Source organism: Nicotiana tomentosiformis, chromosome 2 (assembly GCF_000390325.3).
Source record: "Nicotiana tomentosiformis chromosome 2, ASM39032v3, whole genome shotgun sequence".
Classification (NCBI taxonomy): Eukaryota; Viridiplantae; Streptophyta; class Magnoliopsida; order Solanales; family Solanaceae; genus Nicotiana; species Nicotiana tomentosiformis.
Genome location: NC_090813.1, coordinates 161,262,621 through 161,275,951, shown reverse-complemented (window position 1 = coordinate 161,275,951; position 13,331 = coordinate 161,262,621). Strand labels below are relative to the sequence as shown.

Genomic DNA, 13,331 nt, shown 5'->3' with positions numbered 1-13,331 from the left:
TACACAGTAGTGTCTCTCTCTCAAAATCATATTTTAGGATGTATTTATAGTGTCTAGGGTTTGTATGAGGCGAATTTTCCTTCTTCTATTTCGGATTGGAGAAACTGGTTCTTTTGCTCTAGTCCCGGTCTGGCGAAGTGAACCTAGCTTCGTTGTCGAGGACTTTTCTCTTCGGCTTTTTTTTCACTAATTTTTCTCCTATTTGATACTTTTCCTCATAAGTTTGTTCCTACACATAAGAAATACGTAATGAACATATATTTCGCTTCAAAAGTTGTGTGAGCTCCCGTAACTCACACAAGAAATAACACACAAATACACTCAAAACATACACTTTTCATCCTTTATCACCACCCCACACTTAAACTCTTGCTCGTCCTTGAACAACTTAAAATTAAGCGTATAGGCAAGAAATACCTTTTAAAAAATACTCAAGTGTCACGTCCCAAACTACCCCCTAGACGTGATTAGCACTCAATTAACACTACCTGTCAGGTGAATCCATTTCTCATACATTTAACCATTTAAACAAACACCAAGAAAAAAGTAAGTGCAGATCTCAAAGTATTATTAATAATTAAAGACGAAATAGTTATCAACCAATACATTAGTCAATTGATAGAAAAAAACCAACAATCACTCAATATATAAAACTCTAGCCCAAATCTCACTCTAAGACCATGGAGCATTTAACAGAGTAATATGAATTTAATTAGCAGGTATGAACAACCCCAAGGAAAAGGAAATTAACTAACACGAACTACATAAAGCTAAAACGAAAGCCTCCACGAATAATGCGGTGGCTCACCTCAGCAATAGGATCCACTCGAACGAACTCGTCAGCCACTCGCTCTATCTCCCGCAATGGTATCTGCATAAAGATGCAGGTAAGGAGTGAGTTATACATAAATATAACCCAGTAAGATCCTCGACCCACCACTTTGAATATTTCTGAAACAAATGTTAAAAAATACAAACACACCACAACAAGAACGATATAATACATACGATGATTATATAATAATTCAATATATATGTATTAATAGAGTTAAAAAGAATTAACCAATAAGAGTACATATATCTTAATACAATACATACTAAGGACTTATCATAATTGTAGTGAAAAAAATTAACCAACACCTTTACGAGTCCACAACAGCACCACAATGCCTCAAATATTGTAACGGAGCATACACAATGCTCACTAAAGCATACACAATGCCCCAAATACATATATCAAGAAGCATACACAATGCTCGGGTGATGTACAAGCGCATACACAATGCCCTAACATCATGGCTCACAGCCGTATCAAAATATCAAACTCAACATCATGGCTCACAACCGTATCAAAATATCAAACTCAACTTCATGGCTCACAACCGTATCAAAATATCAAACTCAACATCATGGCTCACAGCCGTATCAAGCCATCAAACAACTTATAAAATAATTTTTTTATTTATATTTTTCATATAATAATATCGTAAAATGTCCATTTATGCTCTTGTACTATACGAAATTGAGCACATTTGCCCTTCATTAATACTTGCTCAAATATGCCCTTACCGTCACATAGTTGGTCCATATATGCCCTTAGAGTTACACAGTTGGTCCATATATGCCCTTTTCAAAACAGAATCCACCCAAACTAATTAGCTCTTTCGTTAATTGTATTAAAGTGTATTACAAACACTATTTCCTTTTTATTAGTACTTTTTTCTTTCTCCCTTATCCGATTTCCTCCATTACTGATGTCTTCTCCATTTTCGTCAACAATTTCACTTGACAAAACTCATGAATTCCAATTATTAAGAAAATTCTCGTATAAAAATATTTTAATAGATCATATGTTTGTCAATTTTTTAAATTTTTACTGAACATATATTTAGTTCTAAAAAATTTAACAAAATAAGATTGAAATAATATTTATGTAACAAAAAATTAAAAAATCCAACAAAACCGAACAATCCAAAATGATATAATTGGTTTGGTTTGGTTTTGATAAAAATCGAACCAACTCGTTCCATGTACACTCCTAATTTACATAGTTAATAAAAAAATAGAAAATGTCCAACTAAAAAAAGATGAAAAAAGACTAACAACTCAAATTTATAACACTACAACTTGAACTCTAGGATTTTAATCATTAAATTATCTTTCTGGAAATAATTTAAATATTTTGGTCTTTTGAGTATTGTTAAAGGTTGAGATGTTTTTATTATTTTAAAGTTTAAACCATAATTTTTGGAACTATTTAATTTCGTTTATTTAGAGGGCTAGTGAAATTGAAACTTGATTATCTTATGGGAGAATTATTTTTAGTAATTGAAATTCATGAGTTTTATCAAGTGAAATTGGTGACGAAAATGGAGAAGACATCAGTAATGGAGGAAAGGGATAAGGGAGAAGGAAAAAGGGAAAAAAAGAGAAGAAAAGAAAAAAGAAGAAAGGAAAGAGAAAGGTAAAGAAAAAAGTACTAATAAAAAGGAAATAGTGTTTGTAATACACTTTAATACAATTAACGAAAGAGTTAATTAGTTTGAGTGAATTTCGTTTCGAAAAATGGCATATATGGGTCAACTGTGTAACTCTAAGGGTATATATGGACCAACTATGTGGCGGTAAGAGCATATTTGAGCTAAAGTATTAACGAAGGGCAAATGCGCTAAATTTCGTATAGTACAAGGGCATATTTGGACATTTGTCCTAATAATATATTTGCGGCCAATCTAAGACCATCAATTCTGTCAAGCGCACACTTGTCTCAACACATAGACCAGGCAAAGAAAAACACATTTTCAAAACAAATTTTAAAAAAGCAAGCATTAAAACTTAAAGTCTCACTTACCTCACTAACAGAATGTACCCCAACCTTGCAACATCCAAAACATCAACCAAACGGCATTTAATTGCCTCCATCTGTCTATGCAAACTAATCAAAGCTAGAAGACTTCTCTCAATCCTAATGCTCAAACTGTGTGAAACCTATAAATTAACACATGTCTAATGTTACCTCCCATCAACTCCATAATCCATATCCATAAATAAATATCTATCGCAAATTCACGTTTGTATTCTCAATATCTTTCAGCTTCAGCGAAGTATACTAGGAACTTGCAAGAAATAGTAAACAATAGGTTTACTTGTCTATCTCTTCGTATTAGCTTTACAAGAATACAATATATGAATTTAGCATCTTTGCTGTTACACCCAAACAATTTGGAATATATTTCTGATCCAAAACGATTAGTTTGTTACTTTTTTGTTCTATTCTATTTTTTTTCATGGTTGTTCTAGCATCCAAATCAGTAGTAACTTATTATACACAATGAAATCCTATAACACACGAAGCAAAATTAAAAGAATTCTACTGGAAAACTCAGTTTTGGAGTTTTAAGTAATTACCCGAAATTATCAATGAGTACTTGAGATTTCTCAGTTGGTAATCTGATTTAAAACGTTGTCAGTTTTTCTTTCCCCCTTTGTTGGCTTCTCCGTTCACTGCTGCTGCTAGTGCCAAGCACTCACCCCTCCCATTCCTCTTTGATTTCTTATGTTTGCAGGGAACCCAATTGATTTGTTTCATATGGGATTCTTTTAATTCCTTTTTTTTTTCCCACTGATCACTGAAGCAACATAGATGATCCTTATGTGTGCTTTTGTTTTTTCTTATGATCCAAGACTTTTGTTTACTCTTATTCTACACCTAGGTCCTACTTAGCAGCAAGAAAGATATGGGCTTAGCCCACTTCACAATTATTCATGATTCGAAAGCAATTCATTTTCCACTAACATGCACAATTATAAATTAAGCTCACTAGCCACCAACCAATTCAAGTGATATATTTTTTTTTTCTTTTTCATATCCTTCAATATATAAATATTATTTCTAGATGTAAATACATATCTATCCACCCACTTGTGAACTAAATAAGTATAATTGTCTCTATAAGTATTTCTAACAATTCTCTTTAAATAAGAAACTCGAGTTAAGACAATAACTTAATAGTCCTTTCTAATAATTCAAACCTCACTTCCAAATATTCGTAATGTTAATTGAATGAATTTCACTATCTCCAAAAATTTCATATGACTAAATCTAACAATGGACTATCATAGTTCTAAAATGAATTATGAAAATTAACGGGGTGTCACGTCAAGCATCACATCAATGACAATGGTTTATATCAATGCCTAAAACCCATCATATGCACTCTTCATACATTTCCTCAAGTTTTAAACTCATGCCAAGATTATTTAAAATATTCATGTGACTCTTTCTAATATTCTAGCCTCGAAACTTAACTCCAATGCATTGCACACTATGACTCGCTTCTTGTGCCAACTCATAAATTAAGGTATCTACCAATTCTTTGCAAATCATGTGCCCTCACCAACAAACCACAGAGAAAGTAGCCCACATACTCAATATAAGTTCAAGCATATTTTAAGGACTCTCAAATCGGAAGAATTTTCTCACTCTCATAAATAAACTTTTTATGCCACCCAAGTTCGTACCATATGCTTGCCCATAATGTAAGTCTCTACTAACTTAAGCTCGCAAAGTCTAGGATCAAGTAGGATTTTATAGGTTGTAATGTAGGCTAAGGGATGGGTAGGATATATTTGAGAAATAGTGAGTAACCCTCCCAAGCACTTTAATAACTTTTAAGCACCTTTTTGTCATGACCAATTCGATGTCTTGCCATGAAACCATATACATTTAGGCCTTTCTTCATTACGCACATCAACATATAGATACTCACTAGCCCAAACAAAGATATGAGAGGTTTAAAATTTTGATCACGCCCAACTCTAGTCCTAAAAAGGATAAGTGGTCGTTGCAAATATAATTCGGTCTAAAAGTCCGGAGTCGAATTCCATAGAGAACTAAGGTTTCGTTATAAATGTTCAATATTGCTAAGAAATACAAGTTCAAATAATTTATTAGTTATAAGATTATATTATTATTATAAACTAATTAATTAATAAATACTAAAAGCAGTAAAATTATCAACTAACCAGACTAGGAGTTAGAGATAAGATTGGATAGGGTTATGATTTTTTCAATCGTCGGAATCCTCCAAACTACATCTCCTATAAATTCGCCTAAGTATTCTCTACCGATCGTGAGTACTTCGGGTGTCGTAATTCTCTTCCGAGCAACTTCCATAATTTACTAGACATTCTTCTGAACTACGCTAATTAGCACTAATTCACTGCTCACTAAGATCGCACCAAAGTTTCGCTATTCCTAATCTCACCTTTAAACCCTCCGTATTGATTCCTCACATACGTTAGGAGTGATGTTGTTCAACAACTACCTAAATATGTAACCTTTTCGAAGCAATATATACTAAATATGCACAGTCGGTTGAGAGCTCTTCAATCAACTGAAATAAGTACGTAGTTAAACAAGTAGAGAAATTCAAAGACTCAATTATATAAAAACATAACAAGAATTCATCCTCCAAAAGGTTCCATCAAAACCCTAGATAAGAAATTAGCTACTCATGACAGTATATAAAACTACAAAATTAGAATTCATAACAATGGAAAAATATGAAGAAAGAGGGGAAAACATGAAGTTGAATCACTCTCCTTGCTCCAAGCGTGTTCTTACCTCTCCCAAGTCTTCTCTCCCTCCAAAGCAGTCTCTCTCTCTCAAAAGCACATTTTAGGATATATTTACAGTGACTAGGATTTGTATGAGGCGAATTTTCCTTATTATGTTTTGGATTGGAGAAGTTGGTTCTTCTGCTCCAGTCCCGGTCTAGCGAAGTGAATCTCGTTTTGCTGTCGGGGACTTTTCTTTTCAGCTCTTTTTTCACTAATTTTTCCCCTATTTGATCCTTTTCCTCATAAGTTTATTCCTACATATAAGAAACACGTAATGAGCATATTTTAGCTTCAAAAGCGGTGTGAACTCCCGTAACTCACATAAGAAATAACACACAAACACACTCAAACACATGCATTTTTTATCCTTTATCAACTAATCATACACACAAGTCGTGATAAATCATATGAAGCTACTCAAGACCTCAGACAACTAAACGGAACACTAAATCTCAAAATGAGGTCGAGTCGTTACGGCTAAGCAAAGAATGCAATTCAAAGCCCCTTGTAGATATATCAACTAGAGCAACAAAGTAACATTCAAATAAAAAAGATAATATAAGAGTATGAATATGAACTCATACATGATTAATCTAATATAGATAATCTAGAAAATATGGTAAACAAAGAAAAAATAAAGATACCCTAAACCTCTCAAGGTTTGGTATTTATTTATTTATCAATCCATCATCATAAACTTTCTTTCAAAATGAGAGGAATGGACTATATATACTAGAATGCTATTTCGGAGAAATAACCAAAATACTCTTAGCTAGTAAAGGAAGCTAAGTAGACCTAAATTATAAGACTAGCCTAAATAGCTCAATTGCTAATATACCCTTCTTGATCTTTAACTCCTTTAAAGCACTCCAATGCTATGATGTTGACTTGAAATCATCCTCGTTAAGTGTGCTATCCCGATGTGTATCATCTTCTTTAGCTGATGGATCGGAAACATCATCTCCTCCCTTCTAGGGTAGGAGTAAGGTTGTGCATATCTTACTTTTTTCAAACTTCACTTGTGAAAATACACTATGTTTGTTGTTATTGTTGTTGTTGCATTTCAATGGCTAACTAAAAGTCATTGTAAGACAATCTTTTTGAGAAGTTACTTTACCAAATGTAAATTGGTAGCTAAAAGAAGTAATATATTCATCACTATCGAGTGGTATATCCAGCATTGAATAAAACATGTAAGGACTTAACAAATACTTCTTCAATATTTCTTCTTCCAAGCGTAAAAAAAAGAAAAAAAAAAGTAAAGGGACTGTGTCCATGGGCTAGACATGAAAAAAGTACATTCTAACATTGATGAATTAGACATGAATACTGTATTATTTCTTTGATCATCATTTCAAATTCACCACAAAATAGATAAAGCTCAGGAGTGTAGGAGACAAAGTAAGGAAAATATTTATAAGCATAAATAAATGATATACCACAATAATATTTTACGTTTAATTCTCACTGATTAGTATCACAAAGGCAATTGAAATCTGACAATTTTAAACATGTGAAAGATGGGAATTTCGGGGATCAAACACAAAAAGAAAATACCAAAACAAACCATCACATACAAAACTCAACAAATCCACTTAACTTATTATAATATAATCAGAATTCTTTGGGTGAAAGAGCATAGTAGCCTCACAATAAAAAAAAATATTAGAAAGAATTGGAGAAAAGATAAAAGCAGGGTGAAAAGATTGGCAAAGTTTTCACTTAAAAAAAAAAGAAACAAAACAAACCATCACATACAAAACTCAACATATTCACTAAACTAATTATAATATCCTCATATTTCTTTGGGTGAAATAGCATAGCAACCTCACAATAAAGATTGGAGAAAAGAAAAAAGCAATGTGAAAGAATGGAAAGGTTTTTCACTCTTCACCAGTGAAGGACGATCACAACAAATTAGATAGTGAATGCAGGTTTAACCTTTAAAATGCTGGAAGTTGAAAAGCCGACATTTATGGATATAGAATTTTAAAACGGTATTTTTCCTTGCCTTATTTACTGTGAGGCTGCAATTTAAACCTTACTTGTTTGATACGACATCTTTCTCATTCCATGTAGCTGTAGGTAAAACCTAATAATTTTTTTTAAAATTTTATAGGAGGAAAAACACAAAAAATAGAAATTAGATAAATGCCTTTCCTAGTATCTAAGAGATACTACATCACCTTGCCAATATATATATATATATATATATATATATATATATCTGCATTCTCATGGCTAAGGAATAATATCTTTATATTAATGTAGATTGAAGAATAGTGTCATCTTTTATGTAAAAAAAATATCTTGAAGTATGCTCTTAGCTAGGATGTCTAACGTAGGGGTATTCATAGTTCGATTTGGATCGATTTTCCTAAAAAAAAAAATAAAACTAAGTAAGTCACAAATATTAAAACCAAATCAAACCAATTAAATCGATTTTTTATCGATTCGGTTTATATAAGTTTTTATCGATTTTTTATTTTTTTCGGTAATAGTCATATTGTATTTCTTATTAATTAAAGAAACATAATAATTTTCACTTTTCTCGCAAAAAAGCTATATTTTGTTAGTTAACTAACCTTGTTTGTGTCTTTTGGAATGTCCTTGAACCTAGCTAAAATATTTTAAATCTTCAAAAGCAATATATCAAACATAATTTTTAATATAATATTTATGTAATTTAAAAAAAATTGCATAGGGTAAGACTAGTAATAATCTTATAAATACACAGTTCCTCCCTTGTAGTTGTAGGGTTTTATTCCAAAGCGGCAGCTCGCTACATTCTATACAGTTCCCAAATCACATTCTCTCTCTAGGGTTTACCTTCTTTCTCTCTCTCTTTCTCCTAGGGTTTCTGCGATGGATCTAACGAAGAAACGCAAGGCTGATGAGAACGGCGGTGCTTATCCTGTATCTAACGAACTCGTTACCGCCGCCGCTTCTCCGGCACTCGGCGTTCTCTCCCCTGAAGACATCGACAGAATTCTTGAACCGTTCACGAAAGACCAGTGTATCTCAATCCTCCGCAACGCCTCCCTTCGTTACCCCGATATCCTCGAAGCTGTTCGTTCCATCGCCGATGCCGATGTCTCTCAGCGCAAGCTTTTCGTCCGTGGTCTTGGTTGGGAGACCACCACCGACAAGCTCAAACAGGTTTTTTCTGCATACGGAGAACTCGACGAGGCCATAGTTATAACCGACAAGGCCTCGCAGAAATCAAAAGGCTATGGTTTTGTAACTTTCAAGCATGTGGATGCGTCGATTCTTGCTTTAAAGGAGCCCAACAAGAAAATTGATGGCCGTATTACGGTGACACAGCTGGCAGCTGCAGGTAATTCGGGGAATTCACAGTCGGCTGATGTGGCGCTTAGGAAGATCTATGTTGGTAATGTTCCATTTGAGATTACGTCTGAAAAGCTTTTGAATCACTTTTCCATGTACGGAGAGATTGAAGAGGGGCCTTTGGGATTTGATAAACAGACTGGAAAGGCAAAAGGCTTTGCGTTTTTTGTGTACAAGACTGAGGAAGGAGCAAGGGCGTCTTTAGTTGATCCTGTGAAGACGATTGATGGACATCAGGTGTTGTGCAAATTGGCGACGGATAATAAGAAGGGGAAGCCCCAGCACAATATGGGGCCTGGTGGAATGCCCAATACTGGACATCCTACAGGAATGCCTGGTGATGATAGGGTTGGATCGATTCCTGGTTCTAATTATGGTGTTCCTGTAAGCGGGTTGGGTCCGTATCCTGGGTATTCAGGTGGGCCTGGTCCAGGAATGCAGCAGCCACCGCCTCAGCCTGGAATGGTGGCACATCAGAATCCACATCCTGTTGGACCTGGATATGGAAACCAGGGACCGGGTTCTTTTACTGGCAGTGCTGGTGGATATGCTGGCGCTGGTGGCTATGGTGGTGGTGCAGGGGATTACAGTGGTGGACTTGGAAATGCTGGTTACAGGATTCCACAAAGCTCTGCTGGAATGCCTAGTTCAGGAGGTTATCCAGATGGTGGTAGTTATGGATTACAGTCGGGTTATCCCTCACAGGTACCACAACCAGGTGGAGCAGTGGCCAGGGTTCCACCAGGTGGGATGTACCAGGGCATGCCCCCATACTACTGAGGTAATCTTTCAGTTTGTTTGTTTACATGTATTCGTGATAATATGCTGCTTTTACTTAGTATTTTTTGATGCATATATTTGTTTAGCAACTATCTAATGAGTCTTGGTTTACCAACATTTTTTTTGTAGTTTAAATATTTTGTAGGAGTGCCTGGTTTATAATTTGTCTAGGAGGACAAAATTCTGCCATTTCTCTGTCTATTTTTTTTAAAGAAAAAATTGTGAGTGACTGTTTGGTAATCATTGTGTGTTCTTTTTGGGTAAAATCTCTATCTTTTATTCTGAATTCTACAAAGACCTCTTTTTTTGGGTGTGTGTGTGTATGTGTGTTTTGCATTTGGACCAGGGACTACAGATTGGAAAATCCCAGTTCATTGGCTTACCATTGTTCGTCTGGGGCACTTGGCATATCTGATGAATTTTGTCTGATATTTCTTGTGATTTTTCTACTTCCATTAAGTAACAAGAGTTCGTTTTCCCATGGGGTGTGAGTGGATCTATTTGCCCTTGTCCAATGCATCTTCTGTAGAACCCCTTATAGCTTGATTCAATATGCTGTTTAGTGTGGTTTATGTCCCCTGTACTTTGAAAGTAGTTTGCTTACAAATGTTTGCCCACAAGAAGATTTATATGTTGGAATCTTGAATGATTGAATTGTACATGGATATCTGTTCAGGTGTATTGAGAGCTTCTTGGACGCAACATGCTTTAAATGGTTGTGCTGATTTCCTGATTGCAGACTCTGAAATCTTTGTTGCCATGGACTGCTGTACATCTGTTGCTGCTTCACCTATCTGCTCCTATGTGTGGCTGTTAGTTACTATTTGCTAGATTCAAGCTAGGACTAGGTTACTTTAAAAATTGCTGTATCTTTTGATTAGTGTATTGTGGATTGATGTCAGTTTTGCTATCTAATATTACCCGTACTTTCTGTTTCTTGTATGTTTCCTATCTGGCAATCTGTTTAAGGAGAATATGGAGTTCTTCTAGGTCTTCTATCATGTTATATGATAGCCATTATTGGCTTAGCTTTTTTATATGTAGACTATGAGGGATCTTTATAGTTGATGATCTGAAACAAAATATTCGATGCAAACAAAATCTCTATATTGTTTTAATTTTTAGTAATTTAAAATAAAAACAATACTAATTCATACATATCTGGAGCAGTGATGGGAAGATTGAGAAGCACAAAAGTTTTGTGGTAGTAAGTTCTAAAATGAACACCGTTTGACTGCATTTTCTAGTTGTCTCAATAACTAGTGAAGAGAGGGGTCTTTTTTGATGCTGTCAGTCACTGATTTGAATCAATAATCTGAAGCAAGGGTAATATATGCATATTGTTTTTATTAGAATTATGTCCGTAAACATCTGAACTGGTGTTGGGGAGACTGGAAACTTGCAAATGTTATGTGGTATCAAGAACCAAAATCTATGCTGTTTGCCAATTTGCCTGCATTTTTTAGCTGTCTCAATAACCAGTGGCATAGCTATTACTTATCAAAACAGAAAAGAAGAAAATGAAAACTCTAGTTTGCCGTTCCTTTAAATCCACCTTGTTTGGAATTATTGGAATATACTCCAGGAAAATATCCACTTGTATTTGGGGAATTATTGTCATTATCAATATTGTTCTACCATCTGAAGATCCTTGTTACTTTTCTTCCTCTCCTAATTTCCTTGTTTTCTTTTGTGGGCGAACTTGGGAAAGGGAGATAGTGTGAAGTCAGTCGGGTTAACACACACGTAATGCAAGTGTCTCTGTGTGTGTTGTCTTGTGGGTGATAGGGGTGGTTTGATGTATCAGTGACTCGAGCTTAGCAGAATCCTGTCTACATAACTATGCTGTTGCTGTTTCCAGGATTTGTGTTAGATTGAACCTAATACTAGCTTTGTACTTGCTCCAAATTGAACATGTGTCGTTTATGTCATAGTTTTGGTTTTCACCATTTCTCAAGCATACTGGATCTGTTTTCAGCTTATTTGGTGGTTCCTGTTCATTGTTTGCACTGTATTTGAGATCTATTATTGAATCTAAGTGGTGATGCCTGTTAAATTCCTATACATAATCAGAAAGTGATTGCTTGTTCTTTGAAAATTGAAATCAAGATGGATATGTATTCCTGCTATGGTCTGTGGTCTATCCTGGTTGGCATGAGGGCATAGAATTAGTTTTGTTGTGATTTCGACATGCTATTGGAAACAAGTTCCTATTTTCATCTTTCATTGGCGCTGCTTGAGCAATGTTCCTGGAATTGTATTAGATTTAATTCGTAGTCAAAAGGATTATGGAACATACCAATTTCTTGGTTAAGGTCACATGTTGTAATCACTTTTAAAAAGTATTTCCAAATTGGAAAGTAGATGTGTCAGAAACAAAGTTCTCACCCGTCTCATTCTAAAGTTTTATTTTTTGGATTTAAATATATATTTCTTTGGAGGTTGCCATCTAAATCCTAAACAAGTCCTTGATGTCATGATGCATGTCTCCGATTGTAATTCGAAAGGTTATGCCTAGTTTTTTTTTCTTTACCCAATTGAGTTACTCTGCTGCCTACCCTGCTGATGTGAAAGTGTAGTCACAAGAACAAAATCCTTTTCCTTGTTTTTTGGTGGCTCTCCACTCTCCATTGCAGAGGTGCGATGGGGGTGGGGAGAGTGAAGCTATGTTGCAGGTGCCAAGGTATTGAATTCGAACATAATGACGGCTGCTAGTTTGGTGAAGATCAAGGTGCGGTAGATGAGGAAAATGCTGAATGGTGGGACGACCTGGCTCGAAGGCCATAAAAGAAGAAATTTGTTGTATTTGTTCTAGGACTATATTGTTGTACACTTTGAGCAATAAGAATAAAATATCAAAAGTTAGTTAATCTTGGTGAACTTCAGCTCAATCTCAATCTCAATGCAGCTGTATTCAGAAGCTTCCATTAATTGGTTTCTTCCTTTTTTCAACTCTTATGACATTAGATAGATAGAAAAATATAGTGTAGAAGGCAAAGAAGAATTTTCACAGAGTAATAAATCCTTAAGGGCCTTTGATTTATCCATTGTAGTGTCGGCGCTAATATAGTAGGGTGTCTGGTCAAACCGTTGGCAAGTATCAGCTTCATATTTGTGACTAATGTCTACGTAAAGATTAAAATTTTCAATACTAATATTATATATCCATGCTATTGTCATCTTCGGGAGTCTTTACCTATTGAAGTGGGAGCAGTCAAATATTAAGAAATCTATATCATACTAGTGAGGTTATGCCCGGTCTAAGCCCGGGCCCAACAGCTATGAGTGAGCGATTTTGTCTAAATGTGTATCATAGTTTAATTGTTCTCTATCGATTCCTAGTGGTAATACCATCTTGATACCATTCCGAAAGTTTTAAGAGTTTTAAGTGGCCTTAGAGTTGGCTATATTCACCAAATAGTAGGAGACAACGCAAATGATGGAATATTTTAGTTTAACCCTTCGACAGTCCTCTATGTTATTCGATTTTTGTGCTAAGGCAGTTGACATATATAGTGTTGTCTCATGTCCCTGGGACTTTCAAATAATTTAAAGTAATTTATTTATCAAATAAATATTAT

The 13,331-nt window shown here is 34.8% G+C and overlaps 1 protein-coding gene and 1 long non-coding RNA gene across 3 annotated transcripts; one reads left to right on the top strand and one right to left on the bottom strand.

The window, feature by feature from the left end:
• Positions 1 to 591: 591 nt before the first annotated feature.
• Positions 592 to 3,714, bottom strand: LOC104109174 (uncharacterized). The gene is made up of 3 exons (XR_689173.4): positions 3,409 to 3,714; positions 2,852 to 2,988; positions 592 to 871 (listed from the first exon to the last, which is right to left on the bottom strand). It is a non-coding gene; the product is annotated as an uncharacterized lncRNA (long non-coding RNA).
• Positions 3,715 to 8,371: 4,657 nt separating this feature from the next.
• Positions 8,372 to 12,620, top strand: LOC104109173 (UBP1-associated protein 2C-like). Of its 2 annotated transcripts, none has more exons than XM_009618398.4 (2): positions 8,372 to 9,751; positions 12,387 to 12,620. In XM_009618398.4, exon 1 carries the CDS (start codon positions 8,488 to 8,490, stop codon positions 9,748 to 9,750), a length of 1,263 nt encoding a protein of 420 aa, XP_009616693.1. In that variant the 5' UTR covers positions 8,372 to 8,487; the 3' UTR covers position 9,751; positions 12,387 to 12,620. The 2 variants fall into 2 exon arrangements, with proteins under 2 accessions (XP_009616693.1, XP_009616692.1); XM_009618397.4 differs by lacking the exon at positions 12,387 to 12,620 and adding an exon at positions 10,427 to 10,692.
• Positions 12,621 to 13,331: the final 711 nt, after the last annotated feature.

Coding starts and splice junctions, on each gene's coding strand:
- LOC104109173 (XM_009618398.4), top strand. CDS start 8,488: ATGGATCTAACGAAGAAACGCAAGGCTGATGAGAACGGCGGTGCTTAT.